Consider the following 20,146-nt stretch of genomic DNA (forward strand, 5'->3'; position numbering starts at 1 on the left):
AAAATATTGGTGAAAATATCAGTGTGTATGAAACACGATCCATACCACATGGGACTAATTAGATTGTGTGTTTGAGGAAGTCCCAATCTGTTTGCTGCATTTACTCAATTTTAAGTTTTCCAAAGAATCAAATAAGCATTTGGTTAATAGTTCTAGGGTGATAGACAGGTAATATGCTAGGTAATCATAAAGGTAATGAGAAATGTAGTTTTTAATATTTTAATGGATGCTGTGTACAACTTCTCATGTAATGTTTCCACAAGTTGTAGGATGTTTCAAAGTGGATGTGTGTGGGAGGATGGCCAAATGGTATAAGTGTGCAATCATTGTGTCAAAGACCCAAGTTCAAATGTCAACATGGATACAGGGCCATTTGTTTTGATATTGCTGGAATATTGCTGGAATATTGCTGGAATATTCCTGAAAGTGCAGATCACTCAATATTTAAGATGGTAATACATGGGGTTTCAAGATCTGCTCAGGGGACCTTGTGGGTTCAACTAACAGGTTTGTGCTGAGTTACATCCCCTGACAATGTAAGGATCTGCTGATGACAGGTTTGAATTCCAAATTTGTCTTCATAATGAACCTGGTGCTGTCACCATATTGCATATATTGATGGGGATATTTTTTCAGTATTAGGGGTCTAGGATGTGCGTCTCTCAGAGCTTCCCTCTGACATTATGTAATATCATTCTGTAATGTTCAAAGCCCCATTAAACTCATCACACTCAGTTAGTGGTGCTCTCAACAGTGTTCAAATTTATACAGGCTGTAAGGTGAATTTAAATAAGTTTGCTCTTTTTAATCTAAGATTTTAGTGCAAACAGATTAAGAATATCATGGTAATTATACTGTGCTTGATTTGCTATTCTTGTACTGTATCCACCTAAAAAGAAGTGTTATTTTAATTTATATTAAATCAACCCAACCCAAGACTTTCTGTCATGGCTGAAGCAATAGAGATGACCTTTACAAAACACGACCCATCCTGTCTGAAGACTGTCCATTTCATCCATTTGAACTATTGATCAGTTGAAGTCAGGATCAATCAGGCAATTAAGTAACACTTTTAAAACATCCAAATGGTTCAATCATTTTTTACATGGAACTATATTTGCCTGTGGTCGGAAGTGCAATTTGAATGCCACAAATTATTTAACTGATTTTTCCCAGTGTTGTAAAATTTGAGCTTGAGTTGCTATGGGGTACCGATGTAGGGTTCGAGTTTATTAATGACTTCAATCAGGCCCTTGTCAAATATATCTGAATCTGGGCAGTGATTTGATCTGTGATTGTGACCGCCTTTCTGTGAGACTCCAAGTGGCTGTGATCACAACTCCTCGACATGATTACATCTCATTCAAGCTGTCTGTATAGTTCATGGTTTATCAATGCAAAAGAATTTATTGGATTAGAAGTGCACAGATGTTAATTGATGGAGAGATGGAGTTCTTGGAATGTTGTTGGGTCAGAAGATCTGGAGAATTCACACATCTGCACTGACTGCCAGAAACGTATGCTGAAAACTGATATCGCAACTTTGCAGTGATTTCCTACCATACCTCACCTGTAGCTTATCTGTAGCTCACTTGTAGCTTATCTATAGCTCACATGGAGCGAACCGATGCTTCACCTGATGTTCAGTATCGCCTGTAGTTTGTTCACCCGGAGGTTATCTGTAGTTCATCTAGACCTGATCCTGAGCCAACCTCAAAGTTTATCTGTGGCCCACCTGTAGCTCACCTAGACCTCATCTTGAGTCCGCCTAGACTTCACCTTTAGCTCAGCATCACCTGTAGTTCAACTGGAGGTTATCTGTAACCCACATAGGCCTCACCTTGAGCTGACCAGTGAAGGTCCCGGGGTAGAATAGGTCTTCAGCAACCCATGCTTGCCATAATGGGCGACTGTGTTTGTCGTAAGAGGAGACTAACGGGATCGGGTGGTCAGCCCTGCTGACTTGGTTGACACATGTCATCGGTTCACAGTTGCGCAGATCGATGCTCATGCTGTTGATCACTTGATTGTCTGGTCCAGACTCAATTATTTACAGACCGCCACCATATAGCTGGAATATTGCTGAGTGTGGCGTAAAACTAAACTCACTCACTCACTCACTCACTCACTCACTCACTCACTCACTCACTCACTCACCTTGAGCTAACCTTGACTTAACCTGTAGTTTATCTGTATCTCACCTGTAGCTCCCTGGTTCCTTACTAGGAGCCAACCTAGACTTCCCCTTTAGCTCAGCATTGCCTGTTGATTATAAGTTCACCTGTAGTTCACCTATGGCTCATCTATACCTCACCTTGAACCAACCTAGGCTTCACCTGTAGCTTATCTGTACCTCACCTGTAGCTCACCGAAGACTAATTTGGACCCAACCTAGACTTCACCTGTAGCTCAACATCATTGCATCTAACCTTGAGATTATCTCGAACCTAAGTGAAAAGCAGACATGTATTTTGTCATTTTCATAAGCTGTGTCTTGTAACTGTTGAACATGTCCCACGTGAGTTATCTGTACTTATTGAAAGACAGGAATATGAAGCACCAAGGACCCACTGAACAAAGTGACTGTAGTAATAGTAGTAGTGACTGCAATGACTGCAATAACCTACAACAGCTATAAGACTAAGATTACTTTGTGAGACTGGGTCCAGGTTAGGGAGAGACAGCATCTCTGAGGACAGTCATGCCGACCACCTTCAACCTGTGACCCGATGACTATTTATTTGTTTCAGTTACCTAATCTGGGTCTGGATGCAGGCATAAGGTATAAATGTTTCCTCATGACAATTTAAGTCCATAAATGACAAATAAATGATGAAAGAATGAGGTATTCCATAACTTTTTATCCTAATGGATTGAAACAAGCCATCATCAAACACTACAGCAATAAACATGGACATCCATTCATTTGTTTTCGGTTTGTGGATCAGAACTCCTAAATTGCTCAATATTTCTTGTTGAAACTACACAGACCACTCTAGCCGAAAAACATGCTTTTCATGTCATCTCCTGACTTGTGGTTTGAATAGTATACATGTCACAACAAACTTTCTGCAAAAAGGAGAATTTGTTCTCAAATAGTGATATTTTCTGTGATATTGGTATACGTGCTTTGACAAGCTTCAAATGTTAACAAGTCCATTACACTTGTAAAATCACTTCTAGTGACTCAACGGTTACTCAAAGGCCTCACTCGTTGATTGTCTGAGTTCTATGAACATCTTCTGTCTTGTCTGATGGACTTTCCTTCCCCCTTAATTTGATATGCCATGATATGAACACAAACATACTCAGTCACTACCTCACACACTTTCTCACTACCACGCACTCATGCACTGTCTACCTCACTCACTACCTCACTCACTCACTACCTTGCTATCTCACTCACTCACTGCATCACTTCCTCTCTCACTCACTACCTCACTACCACACTTACCCACTCACTACCTCACTCACTACCTCATTCGTTCACTTGATCACTACCTCACTACTCATGCAAATCTTGCTGTGTTAGATGGCTGACAGTGTCACACACACTCACTCACTACCTCACTCTGAACCTCATTCACTCACTACCTCACTACTTCCCTCACTACCTTACTCACTACTTCACTCACTCTCTACCTCACTCACTAACTCACTCACTACCTCACTCACCATCTACCTACCTCATTCACTACACTCACTCACCACCTCACACATCCACTACCTCACTTGCTCACTGACAATCTCACTCAAATCTTATTGTGTTTGATCGGTGGCAATGTTGCTGTCTTGGACTTGATAATTAGGTTCAGTCATGCTGTTGTAGATGTCTGGCTGTTATTCACATTATGGCTGTCAGTGTTGTGTTTTAATGTCGATGTTGTTGTTTTTCACTTGACCGATGCTGTTAATCATGCTGGTCTGGACTTAATTGGGGCTGTTTCAGCAGGATTTACCACTCAATAAATATTATTGTCAGCTTCAATGAATTTATGAAATTATAGGTAAAGTTAATGAAAGTTGAAGGGCATTCCAAAAGTAAGCTAAGATGTAACTTTTTTATCATCTTCTTGCATTATACAAGGGCAAAGGAAATGATTCACTAAGAAACGAAAACTTTGATGTTATCTCAGAGAATTGTTAGTGTGGAACAGATATTGATTCCATTCTGGAGTTGATTAATTGGGCGGTTGTTTTTTCTTCTTCCCCGTCATCGCCTCTCAACAAGCCAGTGGTCAATATTTCATCACATTTCACCATAAAAGATCAAGCTCTGTAATGAGGCTGATGAAGAACAGTCCACATAACATTGCAAGATATATTAAAAAACCCTGATAATATCTGAAGCCCATCTTCAGACAGGACTGAGTATGTCCTGGAGGCAGCTCTGTGAAGTAGACGGAGCCTGTGTGAGGGATTGTGATTATAGGTATTATCTTTGAGAGCGGAACATGATGAAACTCCTGGTTGCGTGCTATCGCAGGCGGCGCTGCCATGTTTTATTAGGCCTTCGTACATGGAAGAAGGTTCCCACTGTATCTTCAATCATAGAAGACCCCTGTATTGATGAGTGGCAAAAAAAGAGGTCAACATAAGAGAAACTTTGAGTGGGATGATACAATATCGGTAATTAGATAAATTTGATAAAGGATTTTTTTATATTTGCTGAGATCTATGTTGTTTGGTCGTGAAGAGGAGAGTTTGACATGGATGCAGTGGAACTGATAAATCAGTCTTGGCAGTCTTCATAATTGAACTGAATTATCAGTTGCATCGGCCAGAGAGACAGCATGATCAGAAATATTATGAAACTCAATCAAGAGAGATTCACATATTAGATGTCATCTCATGTACAAAACAAAACAAATACATACTGCTTTTGCATGAAAGCGTGCTTATCTGAAATTCCTAAATATCAGCACTCTTGTTCTGATTTAAAGGATGGTTTGAGGAAGATGCAAGGAAAGGCTTTGTAATTAAGAGGAAAGTTAAAAGTTACGCCAAGAAAGTTTTTGAAGCTATAATCACCCTATCCAATTCCGATTTAGTAACAAGCTCTCTACCGGATTTCAGGCATGTGATCATCAGAATGCTAGAATGTGTTTAGCATATACAAAAAAAGTGTTTTTCCCATGACTGACATATTGACAGAAATCATTCACACTTTGTAAGTATTTTAGCATTGCTTTATTGCAAAAAGTGTGACATAATGTATCTAACCAGGAGTCACCATCACTGTGTGCAATCATGAGCTACAGCCATTTGTGCAAGCATGATTCACCACCTTGTGCAACCATGAATAACCACTGTGCATAACTATGAGCCACCACTGTGTGTAACCACGAGCAACCATGAGCCATGCACCATTACTTTCATAAAATTACCGTATATTTAAAAAATCTTGTAGTGAAGAAGACGCTGAAACTGCTGTGTTGAAGTGAATTAAAATGCAAAAATATTTTAAAAGCTGAAATGTCAATCTCTATGGAAAATGGAATGACAAGTTACAGCGAAATTTTGTATTGATTTTGTCTTCTCAGCAGACACACGCCATGAAACATGATGTCACAGCACAAAAACACAAATTACATGCTTTGGCAAGGAAAATACTAGTTCTTTCAATGACAACTTCTTTCATACTATGTGAAAGCAGAAAGCATGTTGCACTGAAGGTATTAGCCCATGACCTGTCACTGAGTGAAAGTGTAATCCATTGGGCAGGCACTAGCAATTTGAACAGTAAAATTTTGAACATGAGTCTGTTATAGAATCAGCACAAGAAAATAACTGTTCAATAATCATTTGAAAAGGTGTTTTTCCTCTCCTGATATTGCAGATTCGTGTGAATTCAGTGAATCCAACTGTTGTCATGACAGATATGGGCAGATATGCATGGAGCGACCCCAAGAAGGCTGACCCCATGTTGGCAAGGATACCACTCGGCAAATTTGTTGGTAAGAGATGGTAGCATTTCACAACTCAAAAAAAGTTTAGCACTTGTGTTGTAAGTCAACTAAACAACTCCTTAAGGTCCATATCTATGTCTTTATTATGGGACTTCTCTGTATACCCAACACTGTAGCTACATCGACAACCCTCACAGTGTAGCTACAGTACAACTACAGCAACAACCCCTGTAATGTGACTTCAATGTAGCTACATTGACAACTCTCACAGTGTAGCTACAGTACAACTACAGCAACAACCCCTGTAATGTGACTTCAATGTAACTACATTGACAACCCTCACAGTGTAGCTACAGCAACAACCCCTGCAATGTGACTTCAATGTAGCTACATCGACAACCCTCACAGTGTAGCTACAGCAACAACCCCTGCAATGTGACTTCAATGTAGCTACATTGACAACCGTCACAGTGTAGCTACAGTACAACTACAGCAACAACCCCTGCAATGTGACTTCAGTGTAGCTACATCAACAACTCTCACAGTGTAGCTACAGTATAGCTACAGCAACAACCCCTGTAATGTGACTTCAATGTTGCTACATTGACAACCCTCACAGTGTAGCTACAGTACAACTACAGCAACAACCCCTGCAATGTGACTTCAATGTAGCTACATCGACAACTCTCACAGTGTAGCTACAGTACAACTACAGCAACAACCCCTGTAATGTGACTTCAATGTAGCTACATTGACAACTCTCACAGTGTAGCTACAGTACAACTACAGCAACAACCCCTGTAATGTGACTTCAATGTACCTACATTGACAACCCTCAGTGTAGCTACAATACATCTACAGCAACAACCCCTGTAATGTGACTTCAATGTAGCTACATCGACAACCCTCACAGTGTAGCTACAGCAACAACCCCTGCAATGTGACTTCAATGTAGCTACATTGACAACCCTCAGTGTAGCTACAGTACAGCTACAGCAACAACCCCTGTAATGTGACTTCAATGTAGCTACATCGACAACCCTCAGTGTAGCTACAGTACAACTACAGCAACAACCCCTGCAATGTGACTTCAATGTAGCTACATTGACAACCCTCACAGTGTAGCTACAGTACAACTACAGCAACAACCCCTGCAATGTGACTTCAATGTAACTACATCGACAACTCTCACAGTGTAGCTACAGTACAACTACAGCAACAACCCCTGTAATGTGACTTCAATGTAGCTACATTGACAACTCTCACAGTGTAGCTACAGTACAACTACAGCAACAACCCCTGTAATGTGACTTCAATGTAGCTACATTGACAACCCTCAGTGTAGCTACAGTACATCTACAGCAACAACCCCTGTAATGTGACTTCAATGTAGCTACATCGACAACCCTCACAGTGTAGCTACAGCAACAACCCCTGCAATGTGACTTCAATGTAGCTACATTGACAACCCTCAGTGTAGCTACAGTACAACTACAGCAACAACCCCTGTAATGTGACTTCAATGTAGCTACATCGACAACCCTCACAGTGTAGCTACAGCAACAACCCCTGTAATGTGACTTCAATGTTGCTACATTGACAACCCTCACAGTGTAGCTACAGTACAACTACAGCAACAACCCCTGCAATGTGACTTCAATGTAGCTACATTGACAACCCTCACAGTGTAGCTACAGTGCAACTACAGCAACAACCCCTGTAATGTGACTTCAATGTAGCTACATCGACAACTCTCACTGTGTAGCTACAGCACAACTACAGCAACAACCCCTGCAATGTGACTTCATTGTAGCTACATTGACAACCCTCACAGTGTAGCTACAGTACAACTACAGCAACAACCCCTGTAATGTGACTTCAATGTAGCTACATTGACAACCCTCACAGTGTAGCTACAGTACAACTACAGCAACAACCCCTGTAATGTGACTTCAATGTAGATACAGTGACAACCTGTGATGGTTTGGCTTACAGTTGTTGGCTATTGAAGGAATTATCAGATTATAAGCCTGACCTGATGGCACCCTTTGCCCTGTTTAGGCCATTTGTGCAAGTACTTGGACTCAGCCATGTTTAAAGCCAACAGATATACTATACAAATATAGAAACTTGCTTCTTCAGTTAGATTTTACTGTAAGTTTTTACATATTTAAAATTATACCTGGAATCTCAAGTGACACTCTGCTATGGAGTTTTACTTTTGAACCATATTTGACGGGTTAGAAACCAAAGTCTGTTCACATGGATATTCCATCAAGTGAATGACACCTGCAGCCAGCGTTTTCTAATTGTGGTACAGAGTGACGAAATGAGGACTGCTGGGAACATGACATGTGACAGAGTGTGTAGCCTGCCAGTTGTTCTTCATGCAGTGCTGGCACTGAATATGCTCACTTAGACTAACACCTAGTCTGTGAAATGAACATTTTTATCCCCCTGGCATGTAATGCGGGGGCATATAGTTGACGCTTCGTCTGTCTGTCCGTCCATCCGTCCGTCCATCCGTCCGTCTGTAATAATTTTGTTTCCGGAGCAGAACTCAGAAACCGTTCAATATTTTTGGACCAAACCTGATAGATATAATAATCTCAGCCTATGGTTGTGCCTTTTGCTATTTACAGATTTTTGGCATTTATACTTTTTTTTGTTTTCCATGGAACATTTTGGTGTTAGTCTTATGGTGGGGTGGGCTTCGTTTCCGGAGCAGAACTCAAAAACCGTTCAATACTTTTCGGCAAAACTTGATAGATATATCAATCAGAACCTAAAGTGGTGCCTTTTGGTACTGACAGGTTTTTGTGATTTATTGTTTTCTCAGTTTCCATGGAAACGTTTCGGACTTAGTCTTAAAAGTGAGAGGTGTGTTTCGTTTCCAGAGCAGAACTCAAAAACTTCTTAATATCTGTCAGTGTTACTTGGTAGTTATGTGAGGCAGACCCCAAAGTGGTGCCTTTTGCTATTTACAGGTTTTTATCATGTATTATTTTCTCGGTTCCATGAACACGTTGCTGACTTCGTTTCCGGAGCGCAACTCGAAAATCATTTTATATCTTTCAAAAGATCTTGCCAGATATATGAGACAGATCTTGAAATGGTGACTATTTTTTATTACCTATTTTTTATTACAGATATATGGCATTTATATTTTTCATGAATTCCATGGAAACAATTCAGACTTGGTCTAAAAACAAAATAAGTAACTGTCAGATGATTTGTCCTTTCAAATATGTGGGGGTCGGGGGGATATGTCATCTTCTGATAACTCTTGTTACAAAAAGAACCTAGATCCCCACATATTATTGAATATTATATTTCAGCAAATTTGTATGTAAAATGAAAGCTTCTAACATGACCATTAATATAGTTGATCTGTTAAGTGCCATGTAACTCATTCTCCTGTGTTCAATGTCCTGTGAAACTCCTGCTTGGGCATAACCTCAACCATATTCACCTATCACCGTAGACCCACCTCTTTCACAAACCAAGTGTGGCCACAGCGACAGTTAACATTATAATGATCTATCAAGATTACCTTGCTTTTGCGTTAGCGCCATGAGCTTTGTACTTTTACCAAAATTGCAATGGTATTCCTGTCCATCAGATCCTATAACAAAGCTGTAGAGTTGTTGCTAAAGCCAGGACTACTGAAGTAACTTGGTAACATGCCAGGATGTATATGTAACTTCATTAGCGGGTAACACGAAGGAGTGGGTGTCAGCCTCTCACCTATGTTTAATTAAGGCAACCAGAGTACAGGAAGCTTGGAGTCAGTTTCTTTAATGAGTTTGACGTGTATTGTATATGTGAGGTGCATGTTCTGCCCATTTCCTTCCCTGCTTAACTGGCAGTTATTTGAATTAACTAATTTCCTAATACCTAATTCTGTGCATTTAAGAGATATCCGACCTTGTCAGTGTGTGGGATGGTTTACAAAAAGGGATTTTTTAGGGTACAAAAAACTCTTAGTAATGAGTTTTGAAGTTCATGACATCACTATGGGGGTCCAGCGTGGAGGTTAAAGACAATGAGGCAATGATGGCCCCATCAGGTTGTCCAAGATGTAGGTATGAGGTCCCATCAGGTGTTCCAAGGCATAGGTATGAGGGTCTCATCAGGTGTTCCTAGGCATAGGTATGAGGGTCCCATCAGGTGGTCCAAGGCATAGGTATGAGGGTCCCATCAGGTGTTCCTAGGCATAGGTATGAGGGTCTCATCAGGTGTTCCTAGGCATAGGTATGGGGGTCCCATCAGGTGGTCCAAGATGTAGGTATGAGGGTCCCATCAGGTGGTCCAAGGCATAGGTATGAGGGTCTCATCAGGTGGTCCAAGATGTAGGTATGAGGGTCCCATCAGGTGGTACAAGACATAGGTATGAGGGTCCCATCAGGTGGTACAAGACATAGGTATGAGGGTCCCATCAGGTGGTACAAGACATAGGTATGAGGGTCCCATCAGGTGGTACAAGACATAGGTATGAGGATCCCATCAGGTGGTACAAGACATAGGTATGAGGGTCCCATCAGGTGGTACAAGGCATAGGTATGAGGGTCCCATCAGGTGGTACAAGGCATAGGTATGAGGGTCCCATCAGGTGGTACAAGACATAGGTATGAGGGTCCCATCAGGTGGTACAAGACATAGGTATGAGGGTCCCATATATCTAACATGACCTATGCCACAGCTCTTAACATCTAATTGTGTCCCTGTACCCAGAATCCACCTCAGCTCTTGCTGTCTGCCAGGCCCATTGATTGTTGTTACTAGATACCTAACACTGTTCTCCCCTCCCTTGTATTAACCACAGTACATAACAGTGATTTCACTTGGTCACCTTCCTGTTAACAGAGCCTTTTCCCTCTATACAAACATATCTTCTTTCAGGCATGTCAGCCATTTCGGAACACTTCCAAAATCTTTCTGTCGTAAACAAATGAGTAATACTTTGGAAATATTTTGGTTATTGCTAACATGGGTCTACTTCAACACGGTTTCCTTACTGCATAAACCAGTGATTCCCCAAGTCATCAGTCCAAGTTGGCCTGCATGAAGATTTCTCCAAATTATGAAACAAAACTGTTTTCGTATGTTGACTTTACATCCTCCCACTCACTCAAAAAGTTAAAAAGCAAAATAAGTTAGGGATATTGGTATTTTTATGATTGATATTTTATCAGTGTGTCAATGAGTAAATAGGTCATTATTCAAAATTTCAAAATTTGCATGTAATTCCTTAACCAATTTTGTCCAGTATATTTTGATCTTCTTGTCCAGAGCTTAATGCTCTGACCTCCAATCCAGGACTGCTTTTTACATATTATTAATTTGCACTGTGTTACTTTGTGATTTTTAACTCCAAAATAAATTTCTCTAAATATTTATGGAATCCAATCTATCATGTTTAGCAAGGTCAGGCCAACAGGAACCATAGCAACAGCAGCATCCTAACTGCCGCTTTAGGGTCATGATGCTGTCAGAGACTATGCACTAGTAGACTCACTGTTTTCAGTCATTACCATGTCTACAAGTGTATAGGGTTTCAGGTTTTCAACATATTAATGAATTTTCTGTAACCTGATGGATGTCCCTGGTTAAGAATTTGCATTAATTTGTTTCAACATACATTTCCACTAGAATACAGAATTATCCTGATACCCTCCACAAGCTCCCTTTTTGTTTTTATTTATTGGTAATTCTAACCACCTGAATAAAATAAGAGGGGTTTAGGGCAGACAAATGCTCTCTTTAGTCAGTTTTAGTCTCCAGAGTTCATTACAAAAGATAGGCTTTTGTTGAACAGTGGCTCTGAAGGATGCAACTGATAACATTTCCACGTACCATTATGGAACCTCAATATAATTTTGATGTTAATAAATTGTGTTGATATTCACAGGTTGAATCATGTTCATTAAAGTCCCTTGTTTTGAGGTTCATTGCCCACATAAGAATGGTTACCTACTGTCTCATGCTGTCATATGAAACAAGATAGCTGACATTCTTTTGTAAGTGTGTCTCGTGATAGCCATGCTAGTCAGGAGATCCACACTGACAGCCTCACAAGAATCTAGTCTCTACTAACTAATGACTAACCATGGATGCTTGTCATCTGCTTTCCTTGAGTTCTTTGCAAACCGAATCATAAACAACGCCAACAACAATATGTGGTGCTAATCTGTTCCAAACAAAGGGAGAGTGTATTTTGTGTTATGTTTATGTTTTATAGCTGTCAATTTCATTTTGTACATGCTGTCATTTTTTCAGCAACATCAAGTATATGTTTTTGAAGTTATGAATATCTTTAGGAATATTCCAGCAATGACAGAGAGGGGGTTGCCAGAGGTGGGCTACTCTCAAGTACCTACAATACATGTGTGGTACTGATATAGGTGTCAGATTCTGGTTGGTTGCCAGAGGAGGGCTACTCTCAAGTACCTACAATACACGTGTGGTACTGATATAGGTGTCAGATTCTGGTTGGTTGCCAGAGGAGGGCTACTCTGAAGTACCTACAATACACGTGTGGTACTGATATAGGTGTCAGATTCTGGTGTTGGTTGCCAGAGGAGGGCTACTCTCAAGTACCTACAATACACATGTGGTACTGATATAGGTGTCAGATTCTGGTTGGTTGCCAGAGGTGGGCTACCCTCAAGTACCTACAATACACATGTGGTACTGATATAGGTGTCAGATTCTGGTTGGTTGCCAGAGGTGGGCTACCCTCAAGTACCTACAATACACATGTGGTACTGATATAGGTGTCAGATTCTGCTGTTGGTTGCCAGAGGTGGGCTACCCTCAAGTACCTACAATACACGTGTGGTACTGATATAGGTGTCAGATTCTGGTTGGTTGCCAGAGGTGGGCTACCCTCAAGTACCTACAATACACATGTGGTACTGATATAGGTGTCAGATTCTGCTATTTGTTGCCAGAGGTGGGCTACCCTCAAGTACCTACAATACACATGTGGTACTGATATAGGTGTCAGATTCTGCTGTTGGTTGCCAGAGGTGGGCTACTCTCAAGTACCTACAATACACATGTGATACTGATATAGGTGTCAGATTCTGGTTGGTTGCCAGAGGTGGGCTACCCTCAAGTACCTACAATACACATGTGGTACTGATATAGGTGTCAGATTCTGCTGTTGGTTGCCAGAGGTGGGCTACCCTCAAGTACCTACAATACACATGTGGTACTGATATAGGTGTCAGATTCTGCTGTTGGTTGCCAGAGGTGGGCTACCCTCAAGTACCTACAATACACGTGTGGTACTGATATAGGTGTCAGATTCTGGTTGGTTGCCAGAGGTGGGCTACCCTCAAGTACCTACAATACACATGTGGTACTGATATAGGTGTCAGATTCTGGTTGGTTGCCAGAGGTGGGCTACCCTCAAGTACCTACAATACACATGTGGTACTGATATAGGTGTCAGATTCTGCTGTTGGTTGCCAGAGGTGGGCTACCCTCAAGTACCTACAATACACGTGTGGTACTGATATAGGTGTCAGATTCTGCTGTTGGTTGCCAGAGGAGGGCTACTCTCAAGTACCTACAATACACATGTGGTACTGATATAGGTGTCAGATTCTGGTTGGTTGCCAGAGGTGGGCTACCCTCAAGTACCTACAATACACATGTGGTACTGATATAGGTGTCAGATTCTGGTTGGTTGCCAGAGGTGGGCTACCCTCAAGTACCTACAATACACATGTGGTACTGATATAGGTGTCAGATTCTGCTGTTGGTTGCCAGAGGTGGGCTACCCTCAAGTACCTACAATACACGTGTGGTACTGATATAGGTGTCAGATTCTGCTGTTGGTTGCCAGAGGAGGGCTACTCTCAAGTACCTACAATACACATGTGGTACTGATATAGGTGTCAGATTCTGGTTGGTTGCCAGAGGTGGGCTACCCTCAAGTACCTACAATACACATGTGGTACTGATATAGGTGTCAGATTCTGCTGTTGGTTGCCAGAGGTGGGCTACCCTCAAGTACCTACAATACACGTGTGGTACTGATATAGGTGTCAGATTCTGGTTGGTTGCCAGAGGTGGGCTACCCTCAAGTACCTACAATACACATGTGGTACTGATATAGGTGTCAGATTCTGGTTGGTTGCCAGAGGAGGGCTACCCTCAAGTACCTACAATACACGTGTGGTACTTATATAGGTGTCAGATTCTGGTTGGTTGCCAGAGGTGGGCTACCCTCAAGTACCTACAATACACATGTGGTACTGATATAGGTGTCAGATTCTGCTGTTGGTTGCCAGAGGTGGGCTACCCTCAAGTACCTACAATACATGTGTGGTACTGATATAGGTGTCAGATTCTGGTTGGTTGCCAGAGGTGGGCTACCCTCAAGTACCTACAATACATGTGTGGTACTGATATAGGTGTCAGATTCTGGTGTTTGTTGCCAGAGGTGGGCTACCCTCAAGTACCTACAATACACGTGTGGTACTTATATAGGTGTCAGATTCTGCTGTTGGTAGTGAATCAGATTATTTTTCCCGTTTTATAACTTAACCTGAGATTAGGTTAAATAAGATTTGTAAGAATAATTCTTTTCAAGGATTAAAGTATCGATGTAATCACTTCAAGAAAATGTAAAGGGAAAATTGGTTTTGCATGGTTTAGGGTTCCTGTCTGTGAAAGCAAGATTGAGTGAGTTTAGTTTTTCACTGCTCTGAGCAATATTCCAGCTATATGGTGGCAGTCAGTAAATAACAAAGTCTGGACCAGACAATCCAGTGATCAACAGCATTCCAGTGATAGAATGACAAGCATTGGTAGCTGAAGATCTTAGTAGATTCAGATCTCTATGATCTGAGCTGTCTGTAATGAAATGTGGAACCAAGACATTGGCAAGTAGTTCAACTACCTCGCTTGGCAGTTGAATGTCTTTGCAGATGACTGATAAACAGACTATTCAAAATGTGACAAAGTATTGACCATCTACTAATTGTGGAAACCTGCGACATTCTGGGTCTTCAGCAACCTATGCTTGTTGTAAGAGGTGATTAACACAATGCGGTGGTCTGAGCCTTATTTAGTTGAATCACACATGGCATCATATGCCAGCTGCTTAGATCAATGCTCTTGATGTCAACCACTGGTTTGTCAGGTCTGACTCAGTTATTTGCAGATTCCCATCATGTGGATGAAAAACTGATGAGTGCCGCATTAACCGACAAAGAAACAAATATTGCGTGTGGAAGTAATATACCATATCCACCTAATCAAGTTTGGCCCAGACAATCCAGTGATCAACAGCATGAGCATTGACCTACACAACTGGGATACAATGATGTGTGTCAACCAAGTCACTGAGTCCAACCACCCAGTTCCTGTTAAAGCAACAACAGTTTTTTTTCCTGCAGTTTTTATATTTTTTATTAGGTTATATACTATTTCATTGTATTATCTAAAAAATAACATCAAGTAAAATTGTTTTAGGAACTGGCCAGGCAAATTTGACCTTCGGTAAATTTTATTTCTATGATATCTATCATATATTTCACATGACAAGTCAGCCTCAGGGTTTTTCCCTGAGGCAGTAAATATACCAAAATCCTCAATTAGTAGAAACTAAGTGCTCCTCTGAGCCATGGAGTTGTGTCCACTTATCCAGTGATCAGTTTGTAATAAGCATGTTTGACAAGAACCTAATTGCTCCGATACTGAGAGCTTGAAGAGTCACAAACATCAATAGGAAGTGGTGACACCCATTTCCTGATTGTGGGTACCATCTGTGTCCAAGAGAGTCATCAATGTGACCCTATTTTCTGATTGTGGGTACCATTTGTGGCCAACAGAATCATCTAAGTGCCCCTATTTCCTGATTGTGGGTACAATCTGTGGCCATCAGAATCATCTATGTGCCCCTATTTCCTGATTGTGGGTACCATCTGTGTCCAACAGAGTCATCTTTGGTCCCCTATTTCCTGATTGTGGGTACCATCTGTGTCCAACAGAGTCATATTTGTGCCCCTATTTCCTGATTGTGGGTACCATCTGTGGCCAGCAGAATCATCTATGTGCCCCTATTTCCTGATTGTGAGTACCATCTGTGGCCAACAGAATCATCTATGTGCCCCTATTTCCTGATTGTGGGTACCATCTGTGGCCAACAGAATCATCTTTGTGCCCCCATTTCCTGACTGTCTGTACCATCTGTGGCCAACAGAGTCATCTTTGTGCCCCTATTTCCTGATTGTGGGTACCATCTGTGTCCAACAGTCATCTATGTGCCCCCATTTCCTGATTGTGGGTACCAACTGTGTCCAACAGAGTCATCTATGTGCCCCCATTTCCTGATTGTGGGTACAATCTGTGTCCAACAGAATCATCTATGTGCCCCCATTTCCTGATTGTGGGTACAATCTGTGTCCAACAGAGTTATCTATGTGCCCCTATTTCCTGACTGTCTGTACCATCTGTGGCCAACAGTCATCTATGTTCCCCCATTTCCTGATTGTGGGTACCATCTGTGTCCAACAGTCATCTTTGTGCCCCTATTTCCTGACTGTCTGTACCATCTGTGTCCAACAGAGTCATCTTTGTGCCCCAATTTCCAGATTGTGGAGTAACATTGTAGTTCTCTATTGATTCACTACCCCATGCCTCTGCAGCCTATAATCCTTTTTTCCTTCCACAGCATGTCAAATCTTGCTGTTGTTTGTACTTTTACAAAAAGCCTTCGGTTAATCTTTAGTGTCATGAGATTCACTGTGAGTGATTGCAACATTGCATTATTTACTTCAATGCTTGCCCAACATGTAATGACACATATGATAGTGTCCGGGAATGTGCAATGGTTGATATCACCATACTGTTTCTTATGATGCATGTCTGAGATGTTTATCAACTGGCTGAAACTCACTCCACTGTCAGCTTTTGATTTTTTGTATATAAAATCCAAACATGATCAAACATTAAAATGGCCTGATGTACAGCATTTTGTTCATTTGTGGTTTAACATCGCCCGCAGCAATATTCCAACCATATGGTGGTGGCGTGTCCAGACAATCCTGTGATCAGCACCATGAGCATCAATCTATGCAATTAGACACAATTACATTTGTCAACCATCTGAGTGAGCCTGACTGCCCTATCCCATCAGTTGCTTCTTATGACAAGCACGGGTTGCTGAAGACCGACTCCAACCCGGATCTTCTCGGGTCTGGATTGTTCTGATAAAATAACATCAATCCTTTTCGGAGAGGTGATTTCTGCTCTAGATCTATAGTTTATAGGATCTTTATCTACGTCATCCATAACTGAATTTTGCAAACTTGTGAGAAAAGAAATACAGGACCCTAGCAATTTGAAGAAAACAAACATCAGATATCAATACACAGATTCTACATCTCTTACCAAATATTCATGTAGAAAATCTCATTGTTATCTCATCTTATATATCTGGGAAATGATATATGTAATTGGGAATAATTCTTGTGAAGGTCAAGGTCAAAGTGACATCTGACATCAATTTTAGTAAAAAATGCCCTACTTTGGTATGTCTTTCCACAATACTTGATTAAGATGTAATGAAAATGGAGATGGTTATTTCATTCTTTATGCCTATTTATCATTTATGTTATTTATGATATCATTCAGACAGTGGTGTAGCATAATAGTTGAGGTGTTGGCTTATCATGCTCGATGTCATGTTCAAATCCCTTTTCGCTAGAATACTGTGAAAAGCATAAAGTTTAGATCACTTACTTGGTGCCTAAAATGACTGCCATATTATACTTGATAAACAATCTATCTCTCGGACTGGCCAGTTGCTATCTTGCACTCACATTTCAAGTGCCAGACATTGATGGTTGTCATGACATCCTAATGCATGATGGGACATCACTTGCACTACTGCTGTGTTACAGGGTCATTATAGGGCCTGCCCGGAGAGACCTGGAGTACCGATCCTTGGCTGCATCATTCTTAAAGATGTTTAGATATGATACTTGTTGTACCATGGAGATACAGAAGAGAGATGTCAACCACTTTTTGGAGTGGTTGGAGTGGATTTTGGAGGAGTAACTCCTCATGTAACTGAGTAATTTTCAGTTACAAAAATCCACTTTAGAACATAAATATGTTCATAAATTTAGAATGTTTGAAAGAATTTTATTCAGTAGCCATTGAATGTTTGAGTTCTGTCTTCCTAAGTCTGTCCAGAAATTGCATGTTTCAGGCTAAATCTAATGATTTTTACAAGGGAGGCCCACCCAGACCCCCACCAACAAAAGGAGCCGAGCCCCCTTTCGAGCTCACCCCCAACTTGCAGCATCAGGGCTAAGGAATTGGTTTTAGCAAAGCATGACTCTGCTTTCTTTCAATTCAGGTTTGGCATCCCTGCAGAAGCACTGGTTGGCTAAATGGAGTCAGTATACTGTGTCTGTGTTAGACTGATATTTAGCCTCTGAATATATATGATTTTGATAGTTAAGCTGAAAGGGAGACCGAGTTAGATGAACCTGAGGAAATGAGGACTTGCTGTATTTAGGGCTTTTAGGCATTGGAGGGAGGGCTGGGCAGTAGGGTAAATAATGTGGTTCAAGAACTGTGAGAGACAGCCATGTAAGTGGCATTATTTCACACAGTAACACTCACCTGCACCTGCACCTGCACCTGCACCGACACATGTTAAATAAACACAATAATCAGATGCATGACATTCAGCAGCATTTCACTTCATATGATTTAGTAACTCTTAGCAAGAGGTACCATACTGTAAATCTTTGCAAGAGGTACCATACTGTAAATCTTAGCAAGAGGTACCATACTGTAAATCTTAGCAAGAGGTATCATACTGAAAAACTGATGGCTATCACCAGATAAATCTGTCACACATATACACATCTGATTATTTGCAGCTTGTGAACTCCTCATGACATGACTGTTACACATGCTGCTAGTGTTCTGCTACCTTAGGTTATGTGGTGTACATAATCATTCTGCTCATTCAGTCCTTTACACACTGATGTGGGTGCATGGAATTCATATCATCATCAAAGAAACACAAACATTAAGCAACCTGTGAAGGTCATGGGGTAGAATAGGCCTTCAACAACCCATGCTTGCCATAAAAGGCAACTGTGCTTGTCATAAGAGGTGACTAACGGGATCGGGTGGTCAGGTTCGCTGACTTGGTTGACATGTCATCGGTTCCCAATTGTGCAGGTCAATGCTCATGTTGTTGGAACACTGGATTGTCTGGTCCAGACTCGATTATTTACGGACCGCAGCCATATAGCGGGATTATGCTGATTGTGGCATAAAACAAAACTCACTCACTCACAAACATTAACCTGGGATCTTATAGATTTAGGGGTCGGTGTCATAGCCCACTGGTTAAGTTGTTCACTCATCAAACTGAACACCTGTGTTTGATTCCCCTAATGGGTACAATGTGTGAAGCCCATTTGTGGTGTCCCTTACACAATATTACTGGAATATTGCTCTTTCACTCTTATAGATTTGAGTAAACTACACATTATGTTTGATTCTTTATAAAGACTGTATATTGTAGCATAGGAAGACTGATGAGCAGTATTATTTTACCATCACATCAGAATGTTGAAATCTGTCTGGTCAGTGTGGTGTTCATCAAATTACAATGTATCCCACGTAGGAGGGAAATAAATTCTGTACAGGAAAATAAATCCTTTATCCCCACCATATAGAAAAAATAACATACTTTCTGAATAAAGTTACAGATTCTAGTATTGGGTTTGGTGGAGTCCTGTCAAAGATTAAAACCCACATTCTCTGAGTGAGGCCCCTAATCGCCAGCGCCCAAAGTCAGCTGTCTGACCTGCTCTGCTAACTCTGCTTTCAACAACTTGTGTTCTAGATCACATACTTTGTGTAAATTTCTGACAAGTATTGATTGTGTATTCTAGTAGAAAAACAAAAGGTTGCATTTAGATTTCTCAGTGGGTCAATAAATTTCTTGCACATCGGTATAAAGCATAAAAGCAGCACATTTTGTATGAGTTAATGAAAGTGATAGGACATGGCACACATGATTTTATTATGACCCTGTGGAATTTGCAGATACATTTTGACCTGGGTCTTCTTCTGTGTGTCATTTAGAAATATTGTACAAAATTCACAGAAATAGATAACTGTCCCTTCCTGAAACTTTTGTACCTTTTTATGCCTTCAGCATGTAATGCAAGGGTATGTTGTCAACA

The 20,146-nt window shown here is 41.0% G+C and overlaps 1 protein-coding gene across 1 annotated transcript in view; it reads left to right on the forward strand.

Annotated features, from left to right (window-relative positions):
• Positions 1-20,146, forward strand: part of LOC137283355 (L-xylulose reductase-like) — a 72,172-nt gene that overhangs the window by 49,245 nt on the left and 2,781 nt on the right. Inside the window, exon 6 of the mRNA XM_067814818.1 lies at positions 5,840-5,957. Coding sequence (XP_067670919.1) covers positions 5,840-5,957 — 118 coding nt within the window. The remainder of the gene's footprint in view (positions 1-5,839; positions 5,958-20,146) is intronic.

Source organism: Haliotis asinina, chromosome 5, assembly GCF_037392515.1.
Source record: "Haliotis asinina isolate JCU_RB_2024 chromosome 5, JCU_Hal_asi_v2, whole genome shotgun sequence".
Classification (NCBI taxonomy): Eukaryota; Metazoa; Mollusca; class Gastropoda; order Lepetellida; family Haliotidae; genus Haliotis; species Haliotis asinina.